Below are 16770 nucleotides of genomic sequence, written 5' to 3'. Positions count from 1 at the left end.
GATCGGAGGAAAATGTTATCGACTTCATCTGCAGATCAATTATTCGCCAGTGTCCGTCAAAAAGTCCATTCCGAGGATTATGTCTCGGGAACAGCTAGGTAAAATGATGAACTCAGCAGGGTACGTGGTGCCGCCTATGGTGACGCGTGATGTGCACGTTCCACTTGGCGCTACGAGATGGCCTCCTGCTGTGCGTATATGCGGACCGCCCCATCTTGTCGTAACATTCTTCAGCTTAGACGCGAATTACCCACTCATTACCGAGTAGTTGGCTCTCGTGTCGATGAGGGCTACTGCGTCAAAGCCGTCGATGGACAACTGGTCGTCGGACGCCGCCTTCCTCGAGTACCGGGTGCGTTGGGGCGTCGCATCTCGGCTTGTGCGTATTGACGGTGGGGCAGCGTCGTCGTTGTCGTCATCTTCTCAGTGGCCGTCGCGGTCATGTTGGGTACGCGCCGCTCCGCGTAGCTGCCGTCGTGTTCGGGGGTCTCGTCACGGCTCCGTCGGGTCGTCGGGATGAGGGCATGGGGTGAATCACGGTCTTCGGCGCGCCCTTGCATCGTTGGAGGGCTTTCATTTTTCCGCCGTTGTGCAACTTCACCTCCAGAAGTTGCTGCCTTTAGTCTCCCCCGCGTGGGCTGGGGGACCTTCCACGTGAGAACTCATAATTGCTACGGCGGTTCGGCGACTGGTATTGGTAGAGCGACGGCGAACGCTTGAAACGAGCTGGTCGACGGCTGGTGTTGCACAGGTACTCTTCGTTCTCCGATGGGCGCTGGCCGGTTCGGGGGCGGGGAGCGTCGACGAAAAAACCTTTCAAACCGAGCCTCCTGTAGGGGCAGCGACGGTAGATGTGGTCGGCCTCTCCGCAGTGGTAGCACAGCGGGCGATTGTCGGATGTTCGCCACACGTTGGTCTTCCTTGGGGCGGGGGGTTGCACCGCAGGTGGTCGGGCCGGCGACAGGGGACGACGGTACGGAGCCTCGTGACGAAAGGGCGCAGGTGGGCGACAGCGACGGAAAGCAGGTGCGTAGGCCATGGCTTGCGGCTCGCGAGATTCTTCTGGCGTCGTTGAAGTTCCCAGCGCTTGGTGTACTTCTTCTCTAATGACGTCGGTAAGGGAAGCGACTTGTGGTTGCAACGGCGTTGGGAGCAGTTTCCGCAGCTCCTCCCTCACTATTTCGGGGATAGCCTTGCGTAGGCTATCTGGGGGAATGCGCATGCTCTCGACGCAATTCGCATTGGCCGTGCCAACAAAGCTGAGGTCATACTGCTCAGCGCGCATTTGAGGGCTTTCTCAATGGTGCTGGCTTCGGTAATGAATTCGGGGACAGTTTTGCGCGGGTTGCGGACAAGTCCAGCAAAAAAATCCTCCTTCACACCGCGCATTAAGAAGCGTAACTTCTTTCTTCCGCCATGCACGGGTCAGCACGACTGAAGTGCCCCTTCATTTCCTCGGCAAATACGACAACGCTTTCATTAGGGTGTTGTGTCCGCGTTTGCAGCAAGACCTCGGCCCGCTCTTTTCGCACAACCGTGGTGAACGTCGTTAGAAATTCAGTTCTGAAATCATTCCAAGTCTCTAGGGAGCTTTCATGGTTTTCGAACGAGATACGTGCTGAGTCCTCCAGGTAGAAGAACACTTGCCTCAGTGTCCGCGCATCGTCCCATCCGTTAAATAGCCTGGCCCGTTCGACTTGCTCCAACAAGTCTTCAGTATCTTCCGAAGGTGACCCATGGAAGGATGGTGGCTCCCTTGGTTGCTGGAGAACGAGGGCAGGATTTGAAGCGGTGGTCATGGTGCCTACGTTGATCATGGTAGTTTGCACGACGTCTTTTTTCTTCACATTATCCCGAAGCAGTCCAAACTGCGGCTGAAGACCTTGCTGGCGGCGGCTGGCACGAGTGGGGCTTGCTTGTCGGCTTGCCGAAGGCGGAGGGTGCATTTACCCCGCACCTCAACCAGATGTCACAAATTCAAATACGACGCAGTTGTCTTCAAGGAAAATATGTTGATTGAAGCGAACTTGTGCTCCCCTAACAACTCAAACAATACACAGGCGGCGAAGCAGCAGACAACTAAGTGACGTGCGCAGGCGAGCTCCAGGGATTCGAATGCCGCGGCGTCGGCTCCGCAAGAATTTATGTTCAGGCGCGAGTGTTTCTGGAACCGTCGAATAGACCCTATGCGAAATTGCTTGGTGATCTAGCAACACTGATGTAAACAAGACCGTCCGCCATATTGGTACGGGCGACGATCGCGGAGTCTCGTATTGTTTACTGTGGAAGAGTAGGTGACGGTAACGCGGTATGGCTCAAACTCGACTGCGTTTTCCGGGTCCCGACCACGGATTGTGGACGAAGGACTCGTCTGCGCTGCCGATTGTGTCTGAGGACTCATACCACTCGTGGTGCTGCGCCAAAGACCCATCCGAGCGGCAGCGGAGCAGGGCATGCCGCCTAGCCACCGAGCCGCATTGCTCGCCTTTATCGGTGCGGACAAACACGTGCGAATCGCAGTAAGTAAATCTTTGTTTTTTCCTTGACGAGAGTTAACAGGTATGAGCATTTGTATAGCACTTTGTTAACCGTTGTTTACCATGCAAATGCGTAGCGGGGACCCTGTTGCAGTAACCCTGAAAGAGGAAAGCGACAATCGCCAGACCGTGCCGCTAGTCGGTGGATTGAAATGGCGTACATCGAATTTACGGGATTATTTTTGGCAAAGATGTTTACGGAAAGGTTGCGGCTGTTTTTCGCGACGGTCGTCCGCCCGCGCGTTTGCCGCAAAGCATTCGTGCTTTGCGGCAAAGTCAACTACAAAAGTGCACATGCGCCTTGAATTTTATTTTTTTGTGTGTTTTCATTATTTATTGCGCATGTCCTGCCGCAAAAATCTGTTTGTGCGTCTGGCTTGTCCTTTTTTGGCAGTGGGGTGGTTGTGGTAGTTTTTAAAGCGCATGTTTTGAGTGTGCCCGAACAGATAATACTGTAAAACCTCGTTAGCTCGAACTCACTGAACTAAATTTTTTTTTTAAATTCGATGGGTCATCGGTATAGCCCGAATGTTTACCTGTTCATCTCGAAATGTTTTGGAAGTGAGTTCCAGATAATCATAATATTGCATGCTTAAGTTATGACGAACACGAATATGCGGGTACTGGTATCAGTGTGAGGTTTATTTCCTTCTCTTGAAAGTACATTAACAAAGCATGCAGCGATACTTGCACGCTCGAACTTGAAAAACAATTTTGGCATCATTGCTGTTTGAGGTGTATATTATTGCCCTTGCAACAGTGTTAAGCAAGACACAAAATCTGGTCATTTGGAGTCTGTTCCTTGCGGCCACTGCTTTCTGCTCTGTCCCTTTAGCATAAACTGTAGCGGACTAGTCCTGTTCTTTCCTGAGTGCTATTTACTGTTACTCTCTCTGTTCTTGCAGGTTGGGCCTCATCCATGCGGTCAGCAGCTGCTTTCGCTCCCAGAGAAAAATGGCCGGCCCTATATTTTGTGCCTCACCTCTGAGACGGACAGTGGGGAGATTGTGGAGGCAGCGTGCGAGTTCCCGGCGGGTTGCAGTGGAGCATGCAGTCACATCCTGGCGGCTGTGCACCTACTCGTCCCCTTGCAAGCCCAAGGTTTTAAAGAGGCGCCATCGGAGCTTGCGTGCACAGCTGCCACAACAGTGGGGACGTCTCAGACAGCAGGGCATCAAGCCAGCGAGTGTCCAAGACATTGACTGGAGAAGACCGCAAGAAAATGGCCCCTCCCTTCCCTTTCCAATGCGTCTGTTCGGCGCACGTCGAGTGCAGGAGCAATGTGAGCAGCAATAAAGTTCCGTGCAAGCGCTTGGGAGAAAACTTGGTAGCCTTTGGAATGAGTTTTTTGCCTCAGTTTTGCTAGCCTCACTCCCCACAGTAACAGAAACAAGGACTGACATGTCACCTGGAGGGTCACCTATGAGCTACCAGCAACCATTCAAGCCACATCACGCCGTGGTCATCTTGCAAGCACGCAGAGGCTGGGCAACGTCGTGTTTACTAGACCGCGGCATGCAGGGGTGCGCGAACGCTTCCCTTTGTTCCATTTATATCCACAGTTTGCTATACTGTACTACGCGCTATAAATCAGCGAAGTATTTTTTTTACTTGGATTTTCACTGTGGATACAAAAAAAGCAAAAGCACTCGAGCTGATGCGCGGTGGACTGGTGCAACTCTGGCCGTTTTTTTTTTTTTTTGATGAAAACTTGCAAATTGCCTCAGCTACCTACATCAATGGCCACTATCATTACGTCGGAGGCATGCATGCAGTATGTGACAAACTAGAGGAGTGAGTGTGTATTTTAGTCGCAAAATATTCGACAGTAAATATATCGTGGCTGAAATGACAATGGGCAACAAGTTAACTTGACGTAAACAAACATGTCAGCCCGGCAAATCGGGAACCAAGTGCAGAAACTCGAATTTCCAAATGTCAGATCATCATAAAACTGTGTACGCCACTTCCGCAACGACACGCGGCTAAATGCACCGAAAAGAAACTAACATACTCCGATACCTTGCGCGCCCGCCACAGAGGAAATTTTCAACCGCGCCGTGACGGTGTAGTGCGGCAAGAAAAGCTTACAGCCCTAGGTAAGATAACGGCTCGTGTAGGGGCTAAGCGGTACCATTTAACAATGAAATGAAGCGGGCGTAGAGCCACAGGGACGAGTGAAGAAATAAAGCCTAATTTTGACAACGTGTGGTACTGTTTCCCCGCTCGAGCGCCGCTGTCAGTCATAAATAGGTGATGCACACTCAGGCTTCATTTAGAATACAAAGGCTGAACCACGGAACTCCAACGCAGCTGTATTTTTCATCCGGACAGCGACTACGAAATCCCGCGCTTAGCGAACCAATGACAAATATTCGCGCCCAGCGCACCGCTCCCAGCGTGTCACAAAGGTTGCTCGCGCCGGCATAGTTCGCGTCAGAAAGTTCGTTCAAGGGCGTGGAACTTCACGTGCCTTTTCTCCATCTGCACCGGTATTTTCTCGTTGCGTGCACTGCGGTACGCAGCGATGCTCCGGCATTGTAGTCCATCACCAAGAGCGGTCAATGCCCGCCTTCTATGTTTTGCTACTTGGTTTCGGTTTCAAACGACCGTACCAAAATGGCGGACCTAGTTACCGGAGCCGACGTGAGATGGCGGGGCGCATTTTGCATAGGGTCTATTGCATCCAGAACAACGAAGATTATTCTAGGCTGTTTAGGTTAGTTCGGAACGCTCTCCCCATCAGAAGAGATAACACATACGGCATAGAAAGAAGGAATGGAACACGCGCTTCGCTCGGCACACAGATAACACAGATAACATAGACCAGCGCAGCTGGGCTGTAAAAGCAAAATACAAATAAACAAACCCGTTTCATGGTTCACGGCACCTTTTCGAGTAATATTTATAGAAGCTTGGGAAAAGGGGGTAAAGACGTGATAGACCGCAAGGGTGAACCCGAAGTCCAGGTCTCCAGCATCAGCTGACGCTATTTTGAGAAGACAAGCTGGCCAGGACAGCCGCGTACGTGTCGTTATAAACGTATTATGCAATGTTTCAATTTTTCGCCGCTGAGCAAATTCTTGAATATTACCAGGTTGTGTGAAGAAAGTGGTCTTCCCCCGTACTTAACGCAGTTTAGGGTAAAGCAACACGTTTCTAAGCTAACATCCCTTCTGGATGTATATGTTGTTTTGTAGCCTGCACCGAGTTTGCGATTTTTCGGCCTTGAGGTCCCCGTGTGGCACGGGGAATGATGGTGTTTCTAGGCACAGGATGAGGAGACATGATCAGTATATTTTCTTTGGGGGGTATATGTGGTAGCTGTGGTCAACACTGAGCACGGTGTGCCAGTTTGCGTGGGTGTTCATCCGGTGCGTCATTTCCTCCGGGCCCTTTTGTTCGGGTATTGATGTGATGTGAACTTTAATCGTTGTGGATACAGGAACCCTTCCTAAGCGTTTAGGTACTATCCCTGCAACCAAGAGACTAAGGCATTTTGTGCGTGTTTAAGCGATTGTGACGGTAGTTCATTGCGACAGTTGTTGCCGTCTTCCTTTCGTCCCGGCGTCGGCTTATTCTGTGTTTTCATAGTTTTGGAGCTTTCCTTGAAGGAATTTGATCCTAGCTTGTCGCACGTTTTTGTGTAGGTTCGGGTGTATGTATTTTGTAGTAGGAGGGATTTTATGGAGAGCCGCAGGATGGTTGACATATACACCATGGCGGCAGCCGTTTTCTCTCTGGAGGTACGGCATGTATTTCATGGGATCGCTGGTCGCAGTGTTTTTCCACGAGGCTTTTTGTGGTAGGAGAGTGACCTCTGATATATGCAAAGTTATTAACGCGATAGCGTTATTAGGTCATTTTTTTCGATTCACCGGGGTCAACTAGCCGTCCGCTATCAGCCATGCTCAGTTGGAGTCCAAGGAAATACGCCACCGCTGCACCCGGAAGCCACGACTGAGGCAGAAAGATTTGCCGGCTTCGCGGAACCTCTAATGTGGCCTTACGGCAACAGAAGGCTGGAAAGGAGGACAATGATACAACGTCCGATACGAAAGAAAATACACTAGTTTTCACCAGTTGCGGCGCCTGCGCGGTGAAATTTCTTCTGTTCCCAGTCGGTGGCCCTGCGCTCGGCAGACACGGTCTCCAGCCATGCCCGCAACTTACCCATTCACACCGAAGCGCGTTTTAACCAGAAGACCAAAAATACAAATTTCCGGTAATTCATGCCCCGAAGCTTCTTGTGGGCTACGATGCATGTCGTAATGGAAGCCTCCCGAAGAATTTCGACCACTGTAGGATCTTTAACGTGCGGCGAAATCTCGACACACTGGCGTTTTTGTTTTCTGCTTCCATCAGAAAAACGGGCGCCGCGACAGGGAATTGAACCAGTGTCCTTGGGCTCAGGAGCACAACGCCTTACCCATTGAGCCACGGCGCTGTGTTTTCCACCGGGACATATGGCGGCCCCAACTGTGCGTGGCCTGACTAAAACATGGGATAAATGATTAACGCCGGTCTCCCAGTAATCAAGGAAGGCATAGATTGTAAGCCCAAAATCGCTAATATAAAGCCCACTATAGCGGGTCTAATCACATAAGTTTTTAAAATACCTTTCAATATTCGCACGGTTATGCTTCCGCTGCAAGCTCGATTTTGTAAACGAGAGATGGCGCCACGCCGCCAAGTTGAAAATCCCGCTAATCATAGGCACGAATATCTTCCCAGACAACAGCCACGTAAGGATGTTTCGCGGGGTTCTAGGCAAGTGGGTAGTGCCACTTTCACAATCGCAAAAAACAGGAAATCTCTAACCAATTATTTCCCACAAGCAAAACGTCCACCTTAGAGAAGAGCAAGAAAAAGAGAAAAAAAACGATACGACTCATGCAACGAATGATCATAACACAATATTGCAGAGCCTGCCATACCACAAATTTACCCGCACCAAAGAAAGTGAAGGAAACACCATAATTAGGACAGCATATAAGGCAGTTGTCAACATCGCAATGTTGATCCCGAGATGAACTGACAAAAGGTGGACCAACAGGGTAACAGAGTGAACATGCATAGACGGGTCTAAAACATGGGGATGGCCATTTAGTCGGTGGAGGGATACAACAACAATATTCGTAACAAAGAATGGACTCGGGAAGCCCAGGACAAGAGCAGGTGAAGGTCAGTTGGAGACGCCTTCACGCAGCAGCCGTCGTAAATTTTTGGTAATGATGATGATGAATAGGTCCTCGACTTGTGTCTTCCTAACGCATTTCGAGAAATCGGACATAGCACCCTCCTAGCACCAACAAAGTGGATGTAACAACAAAATCATGAGGGGCCGTCATACCCTGTTTGAAAAGAAACAGGCACCCCCAAACAGAATAGATGGAACTGGCAGTGCCCCCCCCCCCCCCCCAATTGAAAGGAAACCACCGCACGTCATGATAGGCATAGCACCAGTCATGGGCACGTTACCGAAAAAAAGTAACAGTGTTACAGTGACAGTTACCTAACCCAAAAAAGAAACTCTGTTACAGTTACAGTTACGATTTTTCCAAAAGTAACTAGTTACAGTTACAGTTACTGCAAAAAAGTAACGTCGTTACTTTTCCGTTACTGAAAAGATTTGGCTTAATAGAAACGTACGAAGGCATGAAGGTAGTAAAAATTACACGTAGTAAAGCCTACACGAGGGGAACCTAAAATGATGCACTCTCATGCCCAAACCAACAATCGTTGTGTACGTCTCATTTTTTTTTTATTACAGAAGTTTTGCTATCCATCACAAGGAACTTTATTTTTTTGTTGCTGCTCTCTCGCTGTAAGACATTTATTTGCAAACATCATTGTAGCACAGAATTAGTTGTTTTTAAAAATTGAAATCAGAGAGGCCGAAATTATACTATACCGAGCTGGATGCACAGACAGCCGAAACAATCTTTTAATGTCAACTTAATTTATTTTCCCCTGCCATGCCGTCGCTTGTCCGCACCGCGTAGTGAGAGAGTATGGGAAAGAGGGGGCGAAGGTGGCGGATCGACGGAAGGCCCTTGGAGGAATGGGGAAACGGACGTGGGAGTACATCGGTTGTCCAGGTGTTTTTGAAAGATACTCAAAAAATGCGTTTCGTTAACTTTTTATTTCGTGCTCGTGGTCGGAGACGCAGACCAATTTGAGCCATTGCCGAAGCGACGTTTGTCTGTGGGCCCTCGGAGCTGTCTCCCGCCCCAACCCCCAGCCACCCCCATCCCCGGAATGAGACAAGATGTTTCCAAAGGGAATACAAACTGAAATGAACGCTTTACTGTTTCCCCCTCCTCCTCCTCCCCCCTGTCCTCACAAAGGCAGATTTCGCCGTCTCGACCGGGAAACACTGCTCTTACAATCCCAGCCTTCCACAGCAATCACGTCGCCGATCCCAGGAACCCCTCTCTTCGTTTGCTTTGAGGCGTAGGCCAAACGAAGCTCGCCCAAGTATTCCTTGCACCCAACATTCAAAAGCAGATGTACTAGTTACTGTTTTCGTTTCGGCCACAGCCCTCGAAACGAAGTCGCGAGGCTTTCCAAGAACATTTCTTCGTGCAGTGGCAGTGTGGTCAGACGTCTGCCTGCCAAGATGCTGGCTGGTGTGAGGGCACTCAGGGGCCACCATCGTTGGGGTCGTCGTATGTGTGGAGGGGCGTGAAATTTATTACTTCCTCGACCTCGTTCGAGTACTGTTGACAGCTCGATGAAGCCTCTAGACCAGGGGTCCCAAACGCGTCGTCTCAAATACGGCCAGGCGTCTCTAAAGAGCACAATGGTCGCAAGCAACGGCGACTTGTGAATCAAACACTCTACAGTGCGCACAGGGCTGGACGAGCGCGAGGCGGCCGAGAGACTCCCCGCGGCGTTTTATGACCCCACAAACGGGGCTGCACGTCGCTAATGAGAAAGCGACGCCCTGACCGCAGTTTTCCAGGCTTCCGCGAAAGTGCAAAGGTTTCAGTGAGTTGTGCGGCGTTTGTGGGTGTTTGTTTTCCTCTTTGCCTTTGTGTCAAACAGTTTTACTGCGCCCCAGATGTGGCGACAATGGTGCAACATGCGGCCACGTGCGCTTAGACGCGTGTCGCAGCGTTATTTATGGCCTTGGTGAGAGCGATGTCGCGCTACTGAGGAAAATACTGCAGCTTAGACTTAAAAATTTCGATCCCTTAGTAGACTGCGTGAGACACCACGCACACGTGCACGCCTAAACATTTCTAGTCCAGTTGTTTTTCACCCATGCGAAGGGAGTGAGCTGGAATAGATGAAGTAGACGAAGGTTCTGCGGAAGAAAGGCCGAAAAAGGGAAACGCGCAAACTGTACATCGGCCGTTAATGAGTGTTGCTGTTGGATAATTTTTTTATAGAAATAAAGTAACTGTAACGATATTTCTCGTTACAGTTACTCCACAAAAAAGTAACAGTGTTACAGTTACAAGTTACTGAAAAAAGTAACTAGTTACAGGTAACGCGTTACTAGTAACTAGTTACTGCCCAAGACTGCATAGGACCGATTCAGCGACCCCGCATCAAAACTCCTCTACCAAAAATATGGATAAGATCTGTGGTACGGGTCTGACTCAGATGATCCTCCTCACGTGGCTGCCGTGTAGACGGCGCCGGCGTGAGAGGCAGGCAAGAGTCAAAGGCAACCGACGCCAACCTCCAAGGGGGGTTTATTCCCAAAACCCTCCCCTAGCTGGCCCCGTCTTCTCGGTCATCGACGGGTCCCGCGTTGCTCGAGCGGCCGGAGTCGTTGGACTCCGCTGTTACCGGTGGGCGATGGTCGGTCCAAGCTGGAGGGGAAGACGTCGGGTCGCTCCGCCGCCGCACGCCGTCTCGTCCTCGCTCGGAGCGGCCGCCCGCCGCCGCCGAGGGCCGCGAACGAAGCCCTCGCTCTCCGCAGCCGCCTCCCCGCCAAAGCGACTCCGAGCTCCCCGCTCCCACGCGCGCCGGTTGCGCCATCTCGCGAAGCACAACCGAACCTCTCTATTCTTGCTGTCTTGTTGCGCAATCCCGCGCAAGCCGCGTGGCCCTCCGAGCGCTGCGGCGTACCGAGTCGGGATCGCGGGCAGCCACAATTCCCACTAATCCTACACCAGAAGGGGCGGTATGGCAGGCTCAAGTTCATTCGGGGAAAGTTAGAATATCATGAGACCACAGTATACACCGACTCCGGGATGCACGAAAGCACGAGGCCGCAATTGTCGTAGTTATTTATTCTGGCAATCTTTGGGACTGCATGACCCTCCAATATACAGAAACGAAGAAGTGGGGGTTAGAGCCATCTTCTTGGCAGTCCGAAAAAGGAAGTACCAAACAGAAGCGTAAAATTATTAAAAACTCACAAAGGAGATTATACAGTTTTCGGGAGGCCGAATACCAAGCGTTTGGGAAATATATTCCCATCCATAATGGAGAAAGTTAACAACGTCATCTGGCCAGCTAGAGCCAATGGTCTGGAAGCGAACGATGCACTATGCAAGAGGCGCACGAACTCGCATACCGTGCTCCTTGTGATCACCACAACCACACTGCCCTCTTCGAAAAACGTTCAGAACGATTACTCATCCCATTCCCACGATCAACATCTTCCCCTCATTACAACAGTGTCTCAATGCAGAGGAATCAGAAACTCTGTGGACAAAAAACCAACACAATTATCTGAAAATCCATGTGCGGTAACGTGTTCGGTGGGAACATCGGACATTAACTTAGAACATCGGACATTAACTTAGAACTCTGCTAAAGTAGGGGAAACATCCACACTCTTGCGCACAACCTAGCTATGTCCAATGATATGGCCAGGGCAGAACAACTCAAACATAACATATCCCGCTTCTTCGATGCATAGGAGCCAGATCTGACCAGCTCGTTACCTCATGATCAGCGCAATCTGATTGAGAGGGCAATAGACAATAAAAGGAACTATTGCATCTGGTGCCGTAGGCTCAGGTTCCACCTTTGAGCTCCCTGGCATCTCTTTACCCCAATTTCCTAAACGAGAACTATTTCTTCCTGAGCAAAGATCTTTTTCTCTCTCTCTCTCTCTCGCTCAATCAATCAATCAATCAATCAATCAATCAATCAATCAATCAATCAATCAATCAATCAATCAATCAATCGATTAATGAATGAATGAATGAATCAATGAATCAATCGATCAATCGATCGATCAATCAATCAATCAATCAATCAATCAATCAATCAATCAATCAATCAATCAATCAATCAATCAACCAATCAATCAATCAATCGATCGATCGATCGATCGATTGATCAATCAATCGATTGATAAATCAATCAATCAATAGATCAATCAATCAATCAATCCACCTAACTACCTTCCATCCATCCATCCATCCATCCATCCATCCATCCATCCATCCATCCATCCGTCCGTCCGTCCGTCCGTCCCTACGTCCATCCATCTGTCTAGCTCTCTAGCTGTCTAGCCGTCTGTCTGTCTGTCTTTCTGTCTGTCTGTCTGTCTGTCTGTCTGTCCATCCATCCATCCATCCATCCATCCATCCATCCATCCATCCATCCATCCATCCATCCATCCATCCATCCATCCATCAATCTAATCTAATCTAATCTAATCTAATCTTTAAAAAAAATGAAAACTGTTCAGCCCGGCCCAAACATCACAGAATAATTATGTTGATACACTGACACTGATTCCTCTTCGCTAAAACTGAGCAACACCTCGAATTTTCAACCTTTCACCCTCACATTTGAAGCCCCAGAAGCGCACAGAGCCTTAGTCTCTCCTGGGACACGGCGATTAAAAAATTCCTGCGCCTTCCCGCGAGGGGAACACGAGTAAATGCAGAGCATTGGGGCCTCAGTACTGGTTGAAGGCAGTGTTGCTTCCATCGCTTCTTCCGTGATGCTGGAGTAGCAGACACGAGTAATCGTGGGAGCGAGCGTCAACCAAGGAAGGAAGGAGCAACGCAGTGACTGAAGCACGAGCGACCGCTAGCCGCTTTACATTTGCAGCGCGCGCAGTAGAGGGAGAGCAGTACGGGGGGGAGAGCGCGCATGCGCAAGCAGCGCGCGCCCTTCCACGCCCCACTACGCTGCTATCGCGCACCTGTTACGCCGAGACCGCGACGGAGCGAACGGGCTGACTACGACGCAAGCGCGCTCCAGCTGCTGTTGAGAGAGAGGAGGGAAGGAGGAGAGGCGCACCTGCTGCGGACGCGGAGCTGAGGACGCCGTCCGACGCAGGAAGAGGCGAGGCTAAGAAATGCTCTGCATTTAAAACCCTGTTTGCTAGTCTTTCTGTTTTCGAAACATTTCATGCTAGTTAGATCGGAAATGCAGTATCTTCGTACCAACACGCTCCACCGAAGTTGAAGTATCGCTATCGCGCCCTACTTCTTGGAATACAAACGTAGATGTCTCTGCAACATTTTATTAGACCCAATTTATGAGTTTTTCCGAAATCTCAAAAATTCACAGTTGGGGCTGCCATATAAGCTGTTCCAATTATTGTGCTTTTTTGGCGTTCTTCAGAGAGGGAAAGTTTCTAGCACCGAAGGCTGACGAATATCGTGCTTATGATCAGTGACTACATACGTTTTGTCGTTTTCTCTTTTATCCCTGCTCCTCCCGTATATCGGCGTTTTACAGTTTGAGCGAAATGTTCAAATACTTTTTTTTTGCTATTGTGTCGTCGGCTCCGCCGCTTCCCTGTAGGGCCCCGTCGGTGACTGTCGTCTGATAAAACATGCCGGCGTATTTTTAGGTTTTATGAATTGGCCTCGTGGCGTCATTAAAAGTTGGCTGAACAGAGCTTGCGGCAGTGATAGGGCCCCAACAATTTAAGAAAATAATTTTATAATTCTTGTAATTAAAAGCCATATACGGTGCCTTATTGTTTCTTGGCTGGGTCACATTTTATGTCGTTTCTGGGTATAATCTAGGTTTTCTTCACCCTTTTTTACGCAGTTGACAATGTTAGCAGCGGCATCATTAGTATGGGTGGAAAATGCGCTGTCGTGGTTTCGCAAGTTGCGGGCACGGCTGGTGACCATGTCTGACAAGCATGTGACTAAAAATCGTCCGTAGAACCAAGATCACTACACAGGCGCGGCACCTGCCTAAATCGCGTGCATTTTCTTTGGTATCGTCCGCAGTATTATTGTCCTCCTTTCCACAATGTATTTTTAATTGCTGTGTATTCCCGATTCGGGCTAGCCCTCACACCTGGCTGCATCAGTTGTAGTTTCCTGTTAGCATCGGTGACGTATTTCCGTGAACGCTTGATAAGCACGGCTGATAGCGGACGGCTAGCAGTCACGGAAAAACCGAGAAATGAGCCTAATAATGCTATCGCGTTAAAACGGAAAAGGGTAAGCGATACAACTGGGCTTGTTTATGAAAGCTTTTCAAGGGGAGAGAGAGGATTGTGTAATCGAGCACGTGTCTTTAGTTCACGGAGGGAGATAGCGGTGGGGAGGAGGGGCAGAATTGTTATCTCCATGCTCAAAGAGTGGGCACTGCCTGTCCAATCCCGGACGTGGTCACCGTTTGGAGTGAGAGCTACGAGACATTTAGAAAACTGGTTAAACCCACCAATCTAATTTGATATTAGGCTTTGGTAACTCCTCCAGCTTCTTCGTGTTTATGTGAAGTTCATTTGACGATGTGCCCAGAAGCGGTCGCAGTAAAAAAAATGTGAGCGACGTAACCGTGAAAGCAATCTCGTGCAGCTGACAAACAGCGTGGTAGTCCGTCAAATTAAGGGCTAACTTGACGGCTTTCGGAAAGGCCCTTACTTCGCGTGACAGTAAGTCAGTTTTCTTTGACGCACTGACACTATAGGAGGTTGGCCGCAGGTAGAGTGTTTGCGGTCGGTGCTCGCAACCGCAGGAGTCAGTCTGCAGCGGCACTCACCACAGGTGATGACAGTGCTGACGAGGCGCCTACGACATGCCGTGGGTCAACCGGGCGTGCCCGAGAACAGCCGCCCCACCCTAACCGACATGTTGAACATCGTGAGCCGGCTGGACGGCTCAACGTAAATCCTGTTCTGAACATGAACTTGTTCACTTGGACTCGGTAAAATAAAAGAACTGACACTTCATAAGTGTGCGATCTGCTTCAGTATAGCCAAGCCGCCGCCTCCATGTAACCTGGTAGGAGGCGTTGCTGAAGACACTCTGGCAGGAGTGGACGCACCGAGTAATCTCTGCGGATGTTTCCCCCTGGCTGATACCATCTTCTTTGCGCAGCAAGCTTGTAGGCCGCAACTGCGTGACGTCCTTCAGCCTCCCACAAAAGTTCAAACCTCGTGACACCGAAAGACGCGGCACTTACCATCGCCAGACGCCTATATAAACCTGTCGGCGACCATTCCACTTAGAGTTCCTGTATAAGCTTGGCCAGGAAAGCCCGCTTTCAGTGCTGCTCCCTGAACTCTTTTTCAAGCTGTGTGCAGGTCAGCGGCCGGCGGAGCCGCCCCTCAGCGCGCGCCGACTTGGCCCCGCCGCTGCAACTGGCGCGGCAGCTACGACTTGCGTCACTGCTGTCCTTCCCGCACAACCTTGGAACTCGAGATGGCGGATGAACGCGCAACTCGGCTCCTATAGGGGAGTTATATGCAGGAACTCTAGCTCCACTTGGTCAGCCGCGACACCTGGGACGCCCTGAGTAATATCTGCTGATGTTTTTTTGCAGGCTGACACCGCCATCATGTTTGTGCCGCAAGCCAGGAGGCCGCAACTGCCTTGTCACCATTCTCCAGCCTGAAACTTGCGACCTCCTGACATCGACGGTGCATATAAACCGGCGGAATCTAGGATCGTTCAAGTGTAAGCAGTCGCGACACCCGGGACGGGCAGCGAATAGTATCTCCGGCGGTTTTCCGCTCGCTGGTTACGTAAAAAATCCCCAAATATCATTATCATTGCCCTGCCACCTGCCGCTGTTGCTTTTGTACGTTCCCTGCAACATGTGACTCATTACGCGCAGCGTGTGCAGAGCTGAGCGGAAATGCTGATCCTTTTGAGTTCGGGGTGCGTTGCAGTGGTTAGTGTGGGGTACATGCTTGTTGTCGTCGACCTATCGAGGGCTGATTGAATGAGCGAAATGTGGAACTGCAAAACCTGCCGTGACGCCACTCAGACCGGAAAATGCAGCCGCACAGCGGACGACATACCCTGAAAGATTGAACTGATTAATGAAAAGCCCCACCTGCTTGTGCCTATGCCAGCAACCGCCTCTGAAAGGGAACGCTCAGCCACAGTGAACTAGAATATTGTAGTTCACTGTAGCTCAGCACAGCCTGTGTATGACAAGTCTGACGACACGATGTAGCGCCTAGACGAACCAGGCATACAAGCAGTCGTTTGTATGAAGTTGAAGGAAGAGGAAAAACGCCACAAGGTGGCAGAACTCAGCTTGAATTTCGCAGCAGGCGTTTTAATTTTGAAGTGTACATCGAATGCCTGTTACGCCGCAGTCGTTCGAGTCAACTCCAGCAGCTAACGCCAATATTTTATGTACCTTGCCACTCATCAAACGGTGTTATGCCTATCCACGGGCTCCTAGCGAAACCAGGTAAGATAACCCGGCATCATAGATTGCTACAGCTTCGGGAAGGCTGTGATCTGGGGCTTGCTGCACGCTAGAAATTGTGGTCCGCTTAAAACCTGGCTTTAAGTCTTAAAAACTTCTACGCTCCTGTGGCTTAAGATGTGGCCCCGAGATTGTGTGCAGCGGAGTGTTTCTGAGTTTGAGCGAGAATGGGAGAGTTGGTGTTTCAGTGGCTTCGAAAGTTGTCGCCGGCCCGGCGGCCTAGACTCCCCAGTACAGCATTAGAAGAACTCTAACGCCGTTGGCCGTGTGGCGCCATCCATTGTTGGACAGACAGAGCTTGAAGCCGCCCGGTCCGCGGGAGATTCGAAATGAAATTCGGCGCTATTTACTGCGCATAATGTCTAATTAGTACATTTTATTTTATTTTTGTTCACAGTGTTAGCCTATTTTGATATCCAAACATTTTTTTTGGCACTTTTTGTGGGTAGGCGACACATTATTGGCGCCTGATGCAGTTTCGGTGGCTAAGGCACTTTGTTGGGATGGGGTCTGTTCTAGGCACGGCTGGCGACCCGATTATGTGGCGGAATGTGCCTCTTTCTGACTAAAATTGGCGTTCAGCGTCGTAGCAATTCGGGTGTTTTAAAGGGGCCCT

The 16770-nt window shown here is 50.1% G+C and overlaps 1 protein-coding gene across 1 annotated transcript in view; it reads left to right on the top strand.

The window, feature by feature from the left end:
• The window catches only part of LOC144170656 (uncharacterized), a 48759-nt gene extending 33615 nt beyond the window's left edge, over positions 1-15144 (top strand). The window contains 2 exon segments of the mRNA XM_077700621.1: positions 14448-14595; positions 15006-15144. Coding sequence (XP_077556747.1) covers positions 14448-14595; positions 15006-15144 — 287 coding nt within the window.
• Positions 15145-16770: the final 1626 nt, after the last annotated feature.

Source organism: Haemaphysalis longicornis, unplaced genomic scaffold (genome assembly GCF_048455015.1).
Source record: "Haemaphysalis longicornis isolate Haplotype H1 unplaced genomic scaffold, Haemaphysalis longicornis Haplotype H1 scaffold_1, whole genome shotgun sequence".
NCBI classification, from domain to species: Eukaryota; Metazoa; Arthropoda; class Arachnida; order Ixodida; family Ixodidae; genus Haemaphysalis; species Haemaphysalis longicornis.
Note: the sequence above shows the minus strand (reverse complement) of the source record. Positions and strands in the feature narration are given on the sequence as shown.